This window comes from Aotus nancymaae, unplaced genomic scaffold, assembly GCF_030222135.1.
Source record: "Aotus nancymaae isolate 86718 unplaced genomic scaffold, 86718_ANA_hifiasm-v0.15.2.pri h1tg000022l_1, whole genome shotgun sequence".
Lineage (NCBI taxonomy): Eukaryota > Metazoa > Chordata > Mammalia > Primates > Aotidae > Aotus > Aotus nancymaae.
Genome location: NW_026988435.1, coordinates 46,136,719 through 46,154,746, shown reverse-complemented (window position 1 = coordinate 46,154,746; position 18,028 = coordinate 46,136,719). Strand labels below are relative to the sequence as shown.

The 18,028-nt window shown below is 41.5% G+C and overlaps 1 protein-coding gene across 1 annotated transcript in view; it reads left to right on the top strand.

Moving 5' to 3' along the window:
- HSF2BP (heat shock transcription factor 2 binding protein) overlaps nt 1-18,028 on the top strand; it is a 91,423-nt gene that overhangs the window by 11,385 nt on the left and 62,010 nt on the right. The window contains exons 2-4 of the mRNA XM_012444800.2: nt 1,215-1,318; nt 8,076-8,225; nt 10,724-10,856. Coding sequence (XP_012300223.1) covers nt 1,215-1,318; nt 8,076-8,225; nt 10,724-10,856 — 387 coding nt within the window. The remainder of the gene's footprint in view (nt 1-1,214; nt 1,319-8,075; nt 8,226-10,723; nt 10,857-18,028) is intronic.

Sequence of the window (18,028 nt, the reverse complement as noted above, 5' to 3'; positions counted from 1 at the left end):
TTGTGTTTTTCTCTGTTCAAGGATTAGGAGAGGGAATGTAGAAAGGAGTGAAACGCCCTCATGTGACACATATTATGTACTGCCTCTCAGTACCCTCCATGTTTGTGCTTTAACATTCCTGTGGATGGGTTCCCGTGGTTTGCTGTTGTTGGTCATGTGTTATATGTTCACTTTATTTTGTTAGGAATGAGAAACCAGGTTACTGCCCAGATGTAGTTGTTCTCAAAGTGTGGGTCCCCGACAGGTAGCATGAGTCTCACCCAGGAACTTGTTAGAAATGTAAATTCTCAAGCTCACCCCAGACGTTCCAAACTGGAAACTCCGTGGATGGGACCCAGCTTACTCTTATTATCAAGTCCTCCAGGGATTCTGATGTACTCTGCAGTTTGAGAATCACTGTCCTAAAGCATCGCTACTTTAATCAGAGAATTTATACCATTAGCTCTTAGCCACCTCCAGTCTTCGTATATGTTGGTATAAAAACTGATGCTGTCCTAGTTCTTGAGATCAAACACTTAATTTGTATTACGTATTTGATTTTTCTGAATGTCAGTATTTCTGCAACATAATGTTTTAAATTTAAAGTTGATAATACTTTTGCTTGATTTGTTGGCATGGATTTTTTGGGATTTTTGTTGGCTGCTGTTGACTCAGCAGCTGAATGAGTGTGGTGGAGAGGCTGTATTATGTAGTTCCCACTCTTTCACTGTAGCATTTTCTGATTTTTATCGCTGTCATTTCCTCCTCCAGTGCCTACTACTGCAGTTGTTCCATTGAGTCAGTCTGCCAGTGGGTGACACTAGCTTTGTGAATCAGCCTGTGCTGGCTCTGCACACTCCCGAGCCGCCTTCTGCTTCTCAGGGAGTAGCAGCAAGTCTGTGCCATGAGACAGTCGTGCTTCTCAGCTCTGCCTTCAGTCCTTTAAATAACACATTTTCTTGAAGCCCTGAGTACTAGTCTGGCAGTAAAGTGAGGCCTTAGAAACACAAAACAGAAAACAACCAAAGTCCTTTGTGCTGTGGACTAAAAACTGAGATGAACTTAAAAAACAAGACTTTTAGAATATTATTTATTCCAGGACAGGTTAGAAATGCAAATATCCCACCCAAGAAATCAGTGCAGATTTTACTAAGTGAAGATTGGGCAAAATAGATGCTTCTGGAGAGATTAGTGACTTGAAATATCTTGAGTATTTTTATATCTCTTTCTCCTAGACCTGGAAAGGAAAGAGCAAGAATTAGAGCAGCTGAAAATGGATTGTGAGCACTTTAAAGCCCGCCTGGAAACCGTGCAGGCCGACAGCATAAGAGAGAAGAAGGTACCATGCTCAGGGACAGGCTCTCACCATGCCAGAAAGTGGAGTTGGCTTACAGCCTTTCACTTATGATAAGCAGTGGGTCTGAATGTTTTACTCTTAATTGTCAATAAATTGTATTTGTAAATGTATATATTCTTAGTGGGTTGGAATGTAGGTGAACAGATGGATTTTATAACCAGTTGACATGTAGATCATTCACTTGGTATCTTTTAACTTTTATGTTTAAAAATCTGCCCTAAAATATAAAGGTTCATAATTATCTTAGTTCATTTTGTGTTCCTATAACAAAATATCTGAGGCTGAGTAATTTATAAAGAAAAGAGGTTGGCTGGGTGCAGTGGCTCATGCCTGTAATTCCAGCACTTTGGGAGGCGAAGGCAGGCGGATCACCTGAGGTCAGGAGTTCGTGACCAGCCTGACCAACATGGTGAAACCTCGTCTCTACTAGAAATACAAAAATTAGCCAGGCATGGTGAAGCCATGTATTAGCCACCATGTAATCCCAGGTGCTCGGGAAGCTGAGGCAGGAGAATCCCTTAAACCTGCAAGGTGCAGGTTGCAGTGAGCCAAGATCGTGCCACTGTACAGCCTGGGCGGCAGCAAGACTCCAGATCAAAAAAGAAAAAAAAGAGGTTTATTTATGTTAAGATTTTGGTGGCTGGAAGGTTCAAGATTCTTTTTCTGGTGAGGGCCTCAGTCTCCTTCAAATCATGACAGAAGGGGAAGCAGCCTGTGTGAAGAGATCACATGATAAGAGAAAGCAAGAGAGAGAAACTGAGGAAGCCAGACTCTTTAACAATCTGCTGTCAGGGAAACTAATCCATTCCTGTGAGAGCAAGAACTCACTCACCCTCCAAAATCTATTCATGAAGAATCCATTCCATGACCCATCACCTCCCGCTAGGCCCCACCTCTAAGAGTGCCACACTGGGGATCAGATTTCAGCATGAGTTTGGGTGGGGACAAACCACATATGAACCATAGCAATGAGAATCTTGGGGGAAAAATTATGTACATTGTATCTTATCATTGGAGATAGATGTATTAAATCAGAAGTACTTGTAATTAATTTGGGGATTATTATATTTTTGACATAACCAGTTATATTTTATATAAATATTAGAGAAACTAATAATATTTCTTAAAAGTTATATATTTTAACTTTTTGTGTGGCATAACTTATTTCCTTTTCCACACAACTAGAACTATTCTAACACTTTTTATAAAATTTGGGGCTTGGATGTATTTTTATTTTGAATAATAGTAGTACAAGTGCCGTGGCTCATGCCTGTAATCCTAGCACTTTGGGAGACCAGGGTGGGTGGTTTGCTTAAGCCCAGGAGTTTGAGACCAGGCTAGGCAACATTGTGAAACCCTGTCTCTATACAAAAAATACAAAAGTAAGCTGGGAGTGGTGATGTGTGCCTGTAGTCCCAGCTACTTGGGAGACTGAGGTAGGAGAATTGCTTGAGCCCAGGAGGTGGAGGTTGTAGTGAGGCCAGATCGCTCCACTGTGCTCCAGCCTGGGTGACAGAGCCAGACTTGGTCTTAAAAAAAAAAAAAAAGGAAGCCATTCCAGTAAATGCATACTGAGAAGGAGGAAACAGCCATGATAAAGTAGTTTGAAATCACCAGAGTTTTGTTGCCCTGGAACTTTGACCTTAAAATATGGGAATATTTTACCCAACTATTCCCTGTTTCTAGTTAAAAATCTTGTTGAATGGTCTCACCAATTTAATACAGATGGAAACCCTTGTGAGTTTAATACAGAGGGAAACCCCCACAAGGTTAATACGGAGGGAAGCTCTCCCAAGGTTAATAGAGAGGGAAGCCTCCCCAAGGTTAATAGAGAGGGGAGTCTCCCCAAGGTTAATAGAGAGGGAAGCCCGCCCCAAGGTTAGTAGAGAGGGAAGCTGCCGCAAGGTTAACAGAGAGGGAAGCCCCCCCAAGGTTAATAGAGAGGGGAGTCCCCCCAAGGTTAATAGAGAGGGAAGCCCCCACAAGGTTAATATGGAGGGAAGCTCTCCCAAGGTTATTAGAGAGCGGAGCTCCCCAAGGTTAATAGCGAGGGAAGCCCCCACGAGGTTAATAGCGAGGGAAGCCCCCACAAGGTTAATAGAGAGGGAAGCCCCCGCAAGGTTAATAGAGAGGGAAGCCCCCACAAGGTTAATAGAGAGGGAAGCCCCCACAAGGTTAATAGAGAGGGAAGCCCCCACAAGGTTAACGGAGAGGGAAGCCCCCCCAAGGTTAACAGAGAGGGAAGCTCCCCCAAGGTTAATAGAGAGGGAAGCCCCCATGAGGTTAATAGAGAGGGAAGCCCCCGCAAGGTTAACAGAGAGGGAAGCCCCCGCAAGGTTAATAGAGAGGGAAGCCCCCCCAAGGTTAATAGAGAGGGAAGCCCCCCCAAGGTTAACAGAGAGGGAAGCCCCCACAAGGTTAACGGAGAGGGAAGCCCCCCCAAGGTTAACGGAGAGGGAAGCTCCCCCAAGGTTAATGGAGAGGGAAGCCCCCACGAGGTTAATAGAGAGGGAAGCCCCCACGAGGTTAATAGAGAGGGAAGCCCCCACGAGGTTAATAGAGAGGGAAGCCCCCACGAGGTTAATAGAGAGGGAAGCCCCCACGAGGTTAATAGAGAGGGAAGCCCCCACGAGGTTAATAGAGAGGGAAGCCCCCACGAGGTTAATAGAGAGGGAAGCCCCCGCAAGGTTCATGCAGAGGGAAGCTCCTGCAATTTGCCGTAACAAGGTCGTTTCTCTTCTGGCAGCTGCCTTATCTGTGGCGTTTTTTGGTGTCTCTGTCCAGGCCTGTACAGATGATAAGGTGGGACTCTAGAAACTTACTGTTTCTGTTTCTTTTGAGACAGGGTCTTGCTGTTGCCAGGGTGGAGTGCAGTGGTGCAGTAATAGCTGCTGCATCTCGACCTCCTGGGCTTACGCCAGCCTCCTCCTTGGCCTCCAGAGTGACTGGACTACAGACATGTGCCATGACACCCAGCTAAATTTAATTAATTAATTTTTTTTACAAGAACAATTCTGTTGAAGTGTAATCTTTAAAACAATTAAAAAATTTTTTTATCGAGATGGGGTCTCACTGTGTTGCCCAGGTTGGTCTTGAACTCCTGGGCTCAAGCGATCCTCCTGCTTTGGGCCTCCCAGAGTGCTGGGATAAGAAATCAGTAAATTGGAATTCATCAAAATTTAAAACATTTGCTTTTTGAAAGAACCTGTGAATATAAAATGACCAGCTAGAAACTGGGAGAAAATACCTGCAAACCATATATTTACAGAGGACTTGTATCTAGAATATATTAAAAGCTCAAACTCAAAAATAATAATAAAAAAAGAATAGCTAAGGCAACTTTGAAAAAGAGGAATGAAATGGGAAGAAATTTTAAAAAAAGTCCAATTAGAACGTGGGTAAAAGACATGAAAAAAACGTTTCATAAAAGAGAACATGCAGACAGAAAATAAGTGCATGAAACAATATGCAACGTCACTAGCTGTTAGGGAAATGCAAAATGAAACCACAATACACCCATCAAAACGACTAGAATTAAACATAGAGGTGACCGCAAATACTGTTAGGACGTGGAGAGAGTGAATCGCTCATGCATCGTCGGTGGGAATATAAAATGGTACAGCCGCTCTGGAAAACAACTGCGCAGTTTCTTCCAAAACTAAACATGCATGTGCCGTACAACCCAGTCGTTGTACTCTTGGGCATTTATCACAGAAGAGTAAAGGCACAGACACAAAAACCTACACCTGGGTGTTCCTGGTGTCTTCATTAGTAACAGAAAAACACTTGGAAACTACCCAGACTTCTTTCGGTGGAGAAATGGCTAAACGAATTGTGATATCTACATACCATGGAATACAAGGCAATAAAAAGAAGCAAACTAGTGACGCATGCACCTTGGATGTATCCGAGGAAACGGGCACTGGTGGCTCATGCCTATAAGCACTTTGGGAGACAGAGGCCAGAGGATTGCTTGAGCCCAGGAGTTTGAGACCAGCCTCAGCAACATGGTGAAACCCCGTCTTTAGTATAAAACATGTAATTCATTTTTAAAAATGAAGAGAAGGGGCCAAGGCAGGCGAATCATGAGGTCAGGCGTTTGAGACCAGCTTGGCCAACACAGTGAAACTCCATCTCTACTAAAAATACAAAAATTAGCCAGACATGGTGGCACACGCCTGTAATCTCAGCTACTGGGGAGGCTGAGGCAGAAGAATCGCTTGAACCCGGGTGGCAGAGATTGCAGTGAGCCGAGATTGTGCCACTGCACTCCAGCCTGAGCAACAGAGTGAGACCTTATCTCAAAAACAACAAAGTAATTCAATATTCTCCAACAGTTGTGCCTATACCAGGAGGCTAGGATCTTTTTCCTCTAGAGTTCAAACGTTGCTACTGTCAGGACTCTTTCCTGGTCCAGCCTCCTCACATCATAAGCAGGTATCAAGACCCAGCACACCTCCTCCACTGACCCAACAAAATCCCTGTGGAGGAAACATATCCACCATGGCCAGGAACGGAGTTTTCAGTTGTTTTTTAGCATCGATTTTGAAGAGACCATCCTTTTTCCGTTGAATTGCACTGGCACCTTCATTAAAATCAATCGACATGTCAGTGTTTCATTGATCTATAAGTCCATCCTTATGCCAGTGTCACACTAGTTCTATTTCAATAGGTTTATAATTAGTTTGCTTTTTCCTCTGAATCAGGCACTGTTAGTTTTCTAACATTGTTCTTCTTTTTCAAACAATTTTTTAGATATTCTGAGTCTTTTGCATTACCATAGAAATTTCAGAATCAGATTATCACCTTGTACAGGACGAGTCTGCTGAGGTTTTGATAGGGATTGTGTTGAATATGTAGGTCAGTTTGGGAAGAAACTGACCTACATATTGTTTGACATCTTACCAATATTGATTCTTGGCAATTTTTGAACATGGTATACCTCTTTATTTAGCTCTTCTTTACTTTCTCTCAATAATGTTTTGTAGTTTTCGTTGTATAGGTCTTACACTTAAAAAATTATTCTTATTTTTGATGTTCCTGGGAATGCTATGATTTTCTTATTTTGATATTATTGTATTACGTGTGGAACCCTGTGTTGGGGCATATCCTCCTGCAACTACCAAATGTGACTGTAGTGAGGAGAGTCCTGCCTGCTTATTCTCAGTAGTCTGTGTGGTCGTGCAGAAGAACCACCATACCCTGACTAATTGAGATGCAGACTGCTTAAGTGTGAGAAAAAGTAGAATTCCAAAAGGAAGTGCTATGACATATTTTTTTTCATGTGTCACCATGACTTGTGTTCAGCTACAAACACTGGGAGGATGAATCTAGGAGTCCAGATTGTTGTTATAATGAAGACATTAAAAACCCAGAGGTGACAAATCACATGATGTAGTATTAGCATTCATACACAGTCATACATATATGCATGTATACATACACATATACATGTATACATATTCATACATATATACACATGTATATATGTATGAATGTGTATGAATCTCTGCCAGATGCATTGTCTCCAGGTAAATATGAGTGGGCCACCCTAATCTAAGTTGTGAGGTCCACAGTTTTGATTTGTGGCCCCAAAGCTCCCTTTTTCCTCCAGGGGGGTGAAAAGTCCCCTCTACTTTGTCTTGTATTCCTCTCTCTAAGAGAAAAATCTGCAGCATTTAATGTACTTTAACTTTGTGGCTTATGTAACTATTACATTTGGTATAAATGAATTTAACTAGGGTTTTATATTTTTCAGTTTTTGTCTTATTATATCACACCTTTTGAAGGAATTTCAGGTACCTGGTGCTGGCGGTTGAAGAGGTTAGGAAGCCCACATCACTCTAATAGTACACACAGGGTGAATCCTTGAGATGTGTTTGTGTTGTCAGAGGGGCTGCATCCCGAGGGCCATTCCCTGCACTTCCCTTGTGAAGAGAGCCATGGCAGAGACTTGCCCAGCTCAGGTCTCAAACGTTGCTGGTGGGAGGGTAGGAGACTCTTCCTAGCCTCCATCTCCTTGTTAGACTGGTACTGGCTTGCTGTGGCAAGGCGTGAATAGGACTCCCAGCCTTCAGGTTTCCTTTTGCCCCTGCTCCCATCTTTCCTGCCTGGGCTTAGGTTTTAGGTTTTCTTTCCTTGTTTAGCTTCACAGCTGTGTATTTTATATTTACTGGCACCTTTGGGAATATTCTTATGAGGACTTAAGGATATGTTTATATAGGATGAGTTTTTCTAAAGTACTGCTTTTTCATAAATCCTGATGTCCAAGTGCCTTTTATTTTGCATCTGCCTCTGGCAGATGTCATTTTTTTTTATAATGGAGTGAGCCATTTGGAGGAGGCAGTCCCCTGTCTTAGAAATGTTGCTCTCTGGGTAAACTGCTATGTGAGGTTGTTACTTTGTTCAGAAGTCTCTGTTGGTGCTCGTTCTGGGCATAGTCACTTGGGGCTTGAGATATTTCATGTAGTTACTTAAAGCAGATGAATTCACATCTGTGGGTCTATCAACCATAATATAGTAGAATGTTCTTCCTCAGATATTTCTCAAGTATTTTTGCCTTTAAAGTTTCTTTTGTAGATATGGATTATGGCTCTCAGGACTAGCTTTCATTTGCAACTATTTTCTATAATTATATTTGCATTTCTTTAATAAATATCTTTGTGAAAGAGGAAATGTAATAAAGATATTTCAGGGTTGAATGCTATTATTTATTTTTCTGATTTTGCTTTGCTTTCAGGAGAAACTGGCTCTTCGACAGCAGTTGAATGAAGCGAAGCAGCAACTCCTGCAGCAGGCAGAGTATTGTACAGAAATGGGAGCAGCAGCCTGTACCCTCTTGTGGGGCGTCTCCAGCAGTGAGGAAGTCGTCAAGGCCATTTTGGGAGGAGTAAGTATGGTCATTGGGCTCTCTAAATAGTGTTGATTAATGCTTGTGTAACTTAGAGCTTTAAGGCATTTAAAGACTAAGTCCATCTTTCTTTTTTTTTTTTTTTGAGATGAAGTCTTGCTCTGTTGCCCAGGCTGGAGTGCAGCGGTGTGATCTTGGCTCACTGCATCCTCCACCTCCTGGGTTCAAGTGATTCTCCTGCCTCAGCCTCCTGAGTAGCTGGGATTACAGGTGTGTGCTACCATGCCTGGTTAATTTTTGTATTTTTTAGGAGAGATGGGGTTTCACCATGTTGGTCAGGCTGGTCTTGAACTCCTGACCTAGTGATCTGCCTGCCTTGGCCTCCCAAAGTGCTGGGATTACAGGCGTGACTAAGTCCATATCTTCCTTTCAATTTTCTTTTGTTCATTCATCAGCTAGTTTATTGAATACCAATTTTATATGGTTCATTGTAACCTACTGCAGAGTGAATGAAATCAGATCCTTTCTCTCCAGGAGCCCTTGTGGTATATGTGGATATGTTACCACTTCAGTATTAATATTTTACATGTGTGTGAGTTTAACAAGATCAAAAGTGCTTTTATATATTATCTCATGGTTAATGTAGTATTTAATTTATTGAATATTATATGTTATTTAACAGATAGACATGTGTGTAGATGTAGACGTGTGTTTATACATACACATACACATATAGATGCAGTTGGTCCTTGAACAATGTGGAGGTTAGGGGCGCTGACCCCCTGCACAGTTGAAAAGCCACATAGAACTTTTGACTCTTTCTACTGTTGACTGGAAGCTTTACTGATAACTTAAATAGTTGGTTAACACATTTTTTATATGTTAGATCATCATAAAGGTCTTCATTCTCATCATCTTCAAGTTGAGTAGGCTGAAGAGCAGGAGGAAGAGGAGTGGTTGGCCGTGCTGTCTGAGGGGTGGTAAAGGTAGGGGAGGAGGAGGGGGATGCTGGAGAGGCAGACACACTTGGTGTAACTTTTACTGAAGAATATTCTTGTGTAAGTGTACTTGTGCAGTTCACACCCTTGTTGTTCAAGGTTCAACCGTGTGTGTGTGTATGTGTGTGCACGTGTGCACATATGCATGTGGGTGTTTATCAGGGAACTTCACAGAAAAGGATAAATTTGAAATTGGCCTTGATGAACAGGTAGAAATGGCAGAAAATAGATGGGTTTGTTTTAGGACAGTGAGTAGGTCAGCAGTGGAGAGTTAATGTAAGAAAGTAGTGGGGAGATAAAGCTTAAAGGTAGGTTGGGATGTGATTTTGGGACCTTGAATACCAGGTTGATAATTTCTCCTCTAGGTGGTAGGACTAGATTTTCTCTAAGGGTTTTCCAGTAAAAGAGTGATAGTGTAAGAGCAGAATTCTAGGAAGATTGACCTGACAGTGAGTGAGGATGAACCGAGGTGGGGTTGTGGCACCTCGGGTCTAGACAGGATGACTGATGAGGTGGTCATTCCAGCTGGTCTGACTGGAGTGAGCTCGGCCCTCTGCAGGGAGATGGGAAAGAAGGAATGTGTGTGAGAGCCAGGGCAGTGGAGGCAGATGTGACGGCAAGGGGGAGTGAGCACCTGGAGGGGACAAGAGGGGCAAAAAAGACTGGTGTTTGACTCTGGGAGGATGGTGTGATCATGACGGGAAACGAAAGTGAAAAGGGGGTGTGTGTCAGGAAACCAGTGGTAAATTACTTACGGGTAATAGAAATAACAGTTGTGTTTGACTTTAGGTAGAAAGACTAAATGTGTTTTAAAAAGTTGGTTGAGCTTTATTAGGTTTAATTTACATACTATAAAATTGTAAATGTACAATTTAGTGTTTTTTAGCAGATTTCTAGAGTTGCATTAACCATCACCACAACCCAGTTTTAGATTATTTTTTATCATCCTTGAAGTTTTCTTGTATCATTTGTAAATGCAAATTTTTCCATTTTTTTAAACTGTGTTAAAATGTGCATTTGTTTTAAAATTCTTTTTCAGCACCCTAGCACCCCAAAGGAAGTAACTGAAGTGTTCAAACTTGGAAATGCTTTTTGCCAAGTAATGAAGATTTAACCTACCAGAGGAGCCAGTCTTCATCTCTTTTACGTGTTTTCGTTAAGATTTTTTTTTTTAAAAAGTCATGCTAAAGGTTTGAACACCTCTGGTTTAATGCCCAGAGCAAATAGACAGCATGTTTTTCTAGTATATTTTGCTTACATTTTTCAGCGAATTCTTCTCATTTACCTTCATCATTGTGTACATTTGTCCTATTTCATAATGTGCATATGAAGAGTCCACCAATCTTCAAGGTAGTTTTTCCTGCTGCTGCATGACTCAAGCTGCTTTCTCTGCTCTTAATGGGAAGTTTTAATGAGGAAATAGATTTTACGATATTCTGTGATTAGAACTAGAATCTTCTATATCCTGCACTTTAAAATGTTTTACAGACACACTAGTGTCTGTAAAAAGATATGACACTATGATTTCCACACTTTCAGGATAAAGCTTTGAAGTTTTTCAGCATCACTGGTCAAACAATGGAGAGTTTTGTGAAGTCACTGGATGGTGATGTCAAGGAACTTGATTCAGATGAAAATCAGTTTGTTTTTGCTCTGGCTGGAATTGTAACAAGTAAGTGCAAGCATACCTTGGAGATACTGCATGTTTGGTTCCAGACTACTGCAATAAAGCAAATATCGCAACAGCAAATGAGTCACGTGAAGCTCTTGGTTTCCCAGTGCATATGCAAATTATGTTTACACTATACTGTAGTCTGTTATATGTACAATAGCATTATGTCGAAAAAACAATGTACAAACTTTAATTAGAAAATACTTCATTGCTAAAAATCCTAATGATCATCTGAGCCTTCACCAAGTTACAATTTTTTGCTGGTAGAGGGTCTTGTCTTGATATTGATGGCCACTTACTGATCAGGGTGGTAGTTACTGAAGGTCTGGGTGGTTGTGGCAATTTCTTAAAATGAGGCAACCATGAAGTTTGCCACTCCTTTCATGTAAGATTTCTCTGTAGCATGTGATGTTGTTTGATAACATTTTTTCCATAGTAGAACATCTCTCAGAATTGGAGTCAGGCCTCTCAAACCCTGCTGCTGCTTTGTCAACTGTTTATGTAATATTCTGAATCCTTTGTTCTTATTTCAACAACATCTTAGCATCTTCACCAATAATAGATTCCATCTCAGGAAACCACTTTCTTTGCTCTTCCATAAGAAGCAACTCATCTGTTGTTTCTACCATGTTTGTAGTTACTTACTCTACTGAAGTCATGAACTCTTCAAGGTCATCCGTGAGGATTGAAATCAACTTCTTCCAAACTCCTGTTAATGTTGTTTTTTTGACCTCCTCTCTTGCATCATGAATATTCTTAATGGCATCCAGAATGGTGAACCCTTTTTAGAAGGTTTTCAGTTTACTTTACCCAGATCTATCAGAGGAATCACTGTCTGTAGCAGCTGTAGCCTTATGAAATGTAGTTCTTAAAAAAAATAGGACTCAAAAGTTGAAATTTCTTGTTGATGTATGAGCTGAAGAATAGATCTTGTATTAGCAGGCATGGAGTCAACGTTACTCTCCTTGTACATCTCCATCATGGCTCTGGATTGACCAGGTGCATTGTCAATGAACAGTAGTATTTTCAAAGAAATCTTTTATTCTGAGCAGTAGGTCTCAACAGTGGGCTTAAAAATATCAGTAAACCATGCCGTAAACAGATGTGCTGTTATCTAGGCTTTGTTTTTCTATTTCTAGAGCACAGGCAACAGTATATTTAGCATAATTCTTAAGGGCTCTAGGATTTTCAGAATGGGAGACGAGCATTGGCTTCAATTAAAGTCACCAGCACCATTAGCCCCTAACAAGAGAGTCAGCCTGTCTTTTGATGCTTCAAAGCCAGGCCTTTAATTTTCTCTAGCAGTGAAAGTCCTAGATGGCGTTTTCTTCCAATAGAAAGCTGTTTTGTCTACGTTGCAAATCTCTTGTTTAGTGTAACCACCTCCAGCAATGATCTTAGCTAGATCTTCTGGATAATTTGCTGCAGCTTCTCCATCAGCACTTGCTGCTGTATTTGGTGCTTTTATACTATAGAGACAAGTTCTTTCCTTAAACCTCATGAAGCAACCTGTATGAGCTTCCAGCTTTTCTTCTGCAGCTTCCTCAACCCTGTCAGCCTTCATAGAATTGAAGAGCAATTTTTCTGGCTGATTTTTGATCTATCTAGAATTCTTGGGCTTTCTCCATATCAGCAATAAGGCTGTTTTACTGTCTTACCATTCATGTGTTCACTGGAGTAGCACTTCTAGTTTCTATCAAGAACTTTGTGTTTGCAGTCATAACTTGGCTGTTTGGTGCAAGAGGTTTAACTTGCAGCAGGCCTCAGCTTTGGTCATGCCTTCCTCACTAAGCTTAATCATTTCTAGCTTTTGATTTCAGACTTGCAACTCTTCCTTTTGCTTGAACATTTAGAGATCGTCATAGGGTTATTAATTGGCCTAATTTCAATATTGTTGTGTCTTAGGGAATAGCCAGGCCCTAGGAGAGGGAGAGAGATGGGAATGGTCAGTCATTGGAACAGTCAGAAGATAAGTAACATGCACTAATCAAATTTGCTGTCTTATATGGGTGTGGTTCATGGTGCCCCAAAACAATTACAGTGGTCACATCAAAAATCACTGATCACAGATGACCATAATAGATGTAATAATAATGAAAAAATTGGAAGTACTGCAAGAATTACCAAAATGTGACACAGAGACGTGAGGTAAGCACATACTGTTGGAAACATGGCGCCAACAAACTTGCTCAATGCAGGGTTGCCACATTCCTTTAATTTGTAAAAAAAAAACAAACAGTGTCTGCAAAGCACGTTAAATCGAAAGTGATAAAATGAAGTGTGCCTATGGTTCTTTTCAACTGTAGTGACTGTTGTAGAGACCGGTGTTACAGTCAGGGTTCAATGCGTGTAAACATCTCTCTGGAATGTTTTCAGATAGTAATGCTGGGCTGCACCCTGGAGAATCTGATTCCATAGATCTGGGATAGGTACCAGGTGTGTTTATTTTCGAAAATCACCCCAGGTGATTCTGATAAGTATCAGTTATTGAGAATGAATGATATAAAGGAAACAGATGAGTTTTCATGTTCTGTGTAGTTACGTATCTTGACAGGAAAAAAGGACAACTAAGTTTAGCTGCTTTTATGGAGAATCATAATTTTACTGTCTAGCTAGCTACACTAAAAGCCTTAAGCTAAGGTTAAACTGAGCTCTTTGCTATTGTTTTAGTATAATTATATAATTCCAAAAACCTACATTGTCTCTTCAGTAAAATTCTCCTAAAAGGTAATAAAGTAAAGCTTTCCCTGGGAGTTATGATAAAATTCCATATCAAAACTGTCATAAGGGATAAAGTCCAGGGACTAAATAATTTCTTAGTATAGAGGCCAGGCATGGTGGCGCATGCCTGTAATCCCAGCATTTTGGGAGGCTTAAGGTAGGTAGGTGGATGACTTGAAGTCAGGAGTTCGAGACCAGCCTGGCCAACATGGGGAAACCCTGTCTCTACTAAAAATACAAAAAAAATTAGCCAGGTGTGGTGATGTGCACCTGTAATCCCAGCTACTCTGGAGTCTGAGGCAGGAGAATTGCTTGAACCTGGGAGGCAGAGGTTGCAGTGAGCCAAGATGGCACCATTTCACTCCAGCCTGGGTGACAGAGCAAGACTCCGTCCCCCACCCCCCAAAAATTACTTAATATAGAAAGAGGTGGAATGTGGCTGGACGCAGTGGCTCATGCCTATAATCCCAGCACTTTGGGAGGCCGAGGCTGTGGATTGCCTGAGGTCAGGAGTTCAAGACCAGCCTGGCCAACATAGTGAAACCCCGTCTCTACTAAAAATACAAAAAAGTAGCTGAGTGTGGTGGTGGGCACCTGTAATCCTAGCTACCTGGGAGGTTGCAGTGAGCCAAGATTGTGCCATTGCACTCCAACCTGGGCAACAAGAGTGAAACTCTGTCTTAAAAAAAAAAAGAAAAAGAGGTGCAATGTACTAGTGAGTATTGAGGCTCTTTGTTCTGAAGTCAGTGAAATGGTTCAATACATTGCTGTGACTTAGGCTTGAACAATGAGATTCAGAAAGTATGACTAAGTATAGAGTTTATTTGTGCACAGAGCTTGACAATGGCCACTCAGAAATACCACCTCCAAACCAACGGGGTCAGTGTTCCAAAGTGAAGAATTATATAGGCAGAGACAGAGAAGTTCCAGCAGGATTGCAACAATTTCCATACAAGACCAGTGTGGATCCCACAGTGATTTGCCTGTTTACAGATTGCTACATTCCCAGGAAGGTTATCTGAGAAAGTCTTATCTCCAGCACAGTTTGGTCTTAATTATTTACAGGAAAGAAAGGTAGAATTTGCAGCCACAGAGCCACATTCCTCTTAATGCTTGGGATAATTTAAAGGAATCCCAACAGCTTTAAGTTTTAATTATTTAATTTCAGACTGTTAACTTTTTTTTTTTACATGATCTTTAATCTCTTCTGTATTATTATTATCCCATGCTGCTCTTAGGCAAATTCTGTGCTATTAAAGAGAGAGAAAATTTTATTTTCCTCATGGCATTATTCTTCTTTTATTGAAATCCTAATGGGGCCGGTCCTGTGTAGACATTTTTTTCTTAATCCCTTAAAACTTGGTGATACTTCTTGTAGGTGGATGCTGAGATTGTGGTGTTTTCTGGCTATTCCTTACTCGGCCCAGTGGTTTGTCCAGTGTGGGGCAGAATTCTGCACGCTCATCATGGCACCTACAGTTGTAGCAGGCTTGCATTGCTCTCCCTTTTAAAACATTGTTTGAAGGTTGTCTTTTAACAGAAGGCATTTGCAAATTTGATGATTTGCATTTTCATCTCCTTGCAAGTGACCCCAGAGGCATATGATCCATGCGATTTGTCATTTTGCTGGTTGTGAATTTGAGCTGCCTGAATGGCTGACTGGCAGGCTGGTGAGGCAGTGGGCTAGTGAGTGAAGCTACCCTGTTGCCCAGCATTCAAGCTCAGCATGGCTTTGTTTTCCTGTGCTGGTGGTGGTTTACATAGGAACTCTTATGAAGAGTTGAATAGTGGGCACTTATATTTGCACATTAATGAATTCGACTGGGAAGAATGTTTTATTAAAGTGCTGATTTGCAGAGGCATTGGGGGCTTATGTGTCTCAAATACCAAGACTATTCTGTGGTATAGGTAACAGAGACCATGGGTTAGCTGTCAAATGGATCCTTTTCCTTCTAAAACAAATGTTCTTTTAAAAATTTTATATACAGTGAATTCATTCTTCGGTTGTTTTTTTTTTTTTTAATCTTTTTGCAGTTCTATAGGTTTTGACAAAGGCATACAGCTGTTTACCCACCACAGTTAGGTTGTGGAGCTCCTGTTCCTTCCTCCAGATCTCCTTCACTCCATCCTTCTGTAATCCAGTTCTCCACTCATCACCAGCCCAGGGCATCTGCTGATTTTGTGATTTGTTAAATATTTTAGCAGGATTTTTTTCTTTCTTTTTTTCTTTTTGCTGCCTTATATGGTGTCCAGCATATGCCCCAGATGAGCAAGTTCTTGCTTCATGTATCTGCTTGCAGGCTGCTGCCTTTTCTCATTTTTCAGATTGGTTGGCTGATGTCCAGCCTTAGCTCTCTAATGTGTTCAAGAAAAGCTGTGATTTTGGTGAATTATCTCTCCCTCTGCCCCCAAAAATAATGGGTAGCTGTTATCAGTTTTCTGTACCCTAAGCTAAAGCTGGGAACCAGGAATTTATTTAAACATTGAAATGGTTAAATTTCTATCTTTAAAGATAGGTTAGTGTAGTGCCGAGGAGTTTGGGCCCAGCAAATCTACTTTCCAGGATGTCAGTTCTTTGGACATCTGCAAGGTTGGAATAGTAGCATCTGCTCTAATTACTTTACATTTTGTGAACTTTGATAAATGATAGCACATTGATAAGAAATGTGATTGTTTCCAATAACTTGGATAAGAGGGCAAATGAAAAGCATAAAAGAGTTGTAAATCTTCACATTCCTGTGAAGATTGACTTGCTTAACTTGTCAGCGAAAACTTTTCTAAATGCTTTTTCTGCTTTTCAGTGATTTGAAAATTATGATTGTACTCCTTGTCTCTGGTTTATGCATTCAAATAATCTTAGATAATGATTGCAGCATCAGAATTACTTTTCAATTATTGATAATTTGGGGGCAGGACCGGATGCAGCTTAGTCTTCCAGGGACCTTCCTAGTTGCACAAAGTTACCAGCAGAGCACCTTTGTGTCAGTGACCATGGCTGCTCTTGGCCTGCCGATCCCTCCTTCTCCACACACTGACACCAACACATGGAGGCAGCGTGGTGTGCAGAAAAGACCAGGTGGGGCTTGAGGCCCTGTGTCCGTTGCTGCTTCTGCCACTGACTAACCCTGTATTCTTGCATATATGACCTTCGGTTTTGTCTTCTGAGAAGAGTCTGATACTAGATAACCCTTATGGTATCCTAGTCTTAGAATGGTGTGACTCTGCATGTGGAAGAATAAGGTGCCAGTTTTGAACTTTGGCTTATTGGTCTTCTGGTGTCAGAGAGTCTAAGTCAGCAGTGAAGGGTCAACAAACAGGCATTTGGGTTGTTTTGGCAGTTATGGATAATGCTGATATGAGCATTCATATAGAAGTTTATGTGTGATGTATGTCTCAGTTCGTCTGGGTATCTACCACAGTGTGGAATAGCAGGGTGTGGTAACTCTGTTTAGCTTTTTGAGGAATTGCCAGACAGGTTTCTGCAGTGACTGTACCATTTTATGAGCTAGTAGCTGCCTTTTCCCATGTCTTCAGAACAGCCCATCTTTTTCTAGCTGTGTGGGAGTCCTTGTTTTTGTTGGGCGGTTCTTTGAGCACCCATTTGTTTCTCATGCACCTTGAACTCTAGAAGAGATCGTTAGGGCCGTCCCGGTTCCCCCATTGTGGTTGAACCTCCTGAAAGGTGAGGTCGATTTGGAGAGAGTTGATTTACAATTTGAGCACAGATCAACATGATTTTTTTCTGAATCATCTGTCAGGATAATAGCGGAACAGAAACTTTTAAGACTCTAGGCAACAGGTAGCAAACAAATATAATTTGAGGCACTATAAGAAGGAAGCCTGCTCTGGATCCTGGACCCAGGCGACTTCATCACCAGCTATAATTCGAGGCCCTATAAGAAGGAAGCCTGCTCTGGAACATGGACCCAGGCGACTTCGTCACCAGCCTGGCATTGACTCTGTACTTTTAAGATAAGACCCTCTTGGTCAGCCGCTGTAATCCCAGCATGCTGGGAGACTGAGGTGGGCGGATCATGAGGTCAGGAGTTCAAGACCAGGCTGACTAACATAGTGAAACCCCATCTCTACTAAAAACACAAAAATTAACTGAGTGTGTCACATGCCTGTAATCCCAGCTACTCAGGAGGCTAAGTCAGGAGAATTGCTTGAACCCAGGAGGTGGAGGTTGCAGTGAGCTGAGATTGCACCACTGTACTCCAGCCTGGGCAACAAGAGAGAGACTCTGTCTCAAAAAAAAAAAAAAAATCCTCTTAACAAACAGCATGAAGTCAGGCTTTGATATGGGAGTGTTGTCTACAAGATCTCTTCTGGGTATGGACACTTGTTGGACTATGGGGCTAACCTTGAGGCTCTCTGGCATCAGGCAAGTGTAATAAAGGGCTGGGGTGGGAGTATTACGTTGATGTACTATCATATGAGAAGGAAAAAGT